We start from the raw sequence: 1,094 nt of genomic DNA, 5'->3' as shown, positions 1-1,094 counted from the left end.
GGGCCCAGCCGCCTCCACATCCAGGGGCCCCGCCGGGGCCCGGCGGATCCTCACGGGACCCAGCGAAGAGCCCTCCTCCCAGGGTGGCCCATGCCGCCGACCCCGGCTCCGAGCCCGAAGGCTTCTACCTCCCTCGCAGCGGCTGGGTGAGGGCCCAGCCGCCTCCACATCCAGGGGCCCCGCCCCAGACCGTGATAGCGCCCCGGCCCCCGTGGTCTCTTCCGTGCAGGCACAGTCCCTGAAGAGTCCCCTTCCCCCGACACTCGGCCCTTAACCTCTGCCAGATCCCAGAGGCCTCCTGCCCTAGTCCAATTTCTGAGCTTCCCCAGATGCACCGTCCCAAGACGATCGTCCTGATCTCGCCTGTCCCCTGTTCCTGCCCTTCAAGCTCAGCAGATGCCAGATATCCCTCTCTGTGGCCTAGCCAAATTCTAAGAATTCCCCTTAATCAGGCCCAAAGCAGTCCCCAGATAGGTCTCTGTTGCCTCTTAGAATGAGAGCCAGCCAAGCCTGGCCAAACCACTATAGGAGCCCCCTGGACAGATCCCAGTCGCCTTCCCCAATCAGGTCTGGCCAAGGCTCTCCCTGAAATCCCCTCAGACCCAGTCAGCAGTAACCCCTGCTGACGGATCTCTGTTGCCTCTCCCAGTCAAGTTCGGCAGAGACCCCCACCACCTCGTGTCGGTAAACCCCTGGCCCTATCCTTGCAGCCTCCCCCAGTTCGGCCTGGGTGAACACCCCCCCGGGGCATTCCCCTCAACGGATCCCAGCGACGCCTCGAAGTCAGATCCAGGAAAACCCTCTAGGCCGAAGTCTGACGCCCCTCCCTGTCAGGGCCCAATAAGCTCCCCTCCCCCCTCCCCGCTCAACTTTTCAGTGCGGCCGCCCCCAATCAGACCCAACCAAGCCCCACTGAAACAGGCCCCTACACACACCCGATCCTCGCGACGTCCCCCAATCAGGCCCCAAGCAGTCCCCAGACGCTTCCCCCAATCAGATCCCCTCCAGCCCGACCCCAGCAGTCCCACTGGCCCTCTTCTTGCTGAGCCCCGACATGGCCTGGCTCCGAGGCCCCACCCCCTAAGCTCGGCTCG

General features: G+C 64.5%; 1 protein-coding gene across 1 annotated transcript in view; it reads right to left on the bottom strand.

Annotated features, from left to right (window-relative positions):
* TNPO2 (transportin 2) overlaps positions 1-92 on the bottom strand; it is a 32,167-nt gene extending 32,075 nt beyond the window's left edge. The window contains exon 1 of the mRNA XM_011954943.1: positions 55-92. Coding sequence (XP_011810333.1) covers positions 55-92 — 38 coding nt within the window. The remainder of the gene's footprint in view (positions 1-54) is intronic.
* Positions 93-1,094: the final 1,002 nt, after the last annotated feature.

Source organism: Colobus angolensis, unplaced genomic scaffold, assembly GCF_000951035.1.
Source record: "Colobus angolensis palliatus isolate OR3802 unplaced genomic scaffold, Cang.pa_1.0 Scaffold39, whole genome shotgun sequence".
Taxonomy (NCBI): Eukaryota; Metazoa; Chordata; class Mammalia; order Primates; family Cercopithecidae; genus Colobus; species Colobus angolensis.
This window is presented reverse-complemented; position numbering and strand designations above follow the sequence as displayed.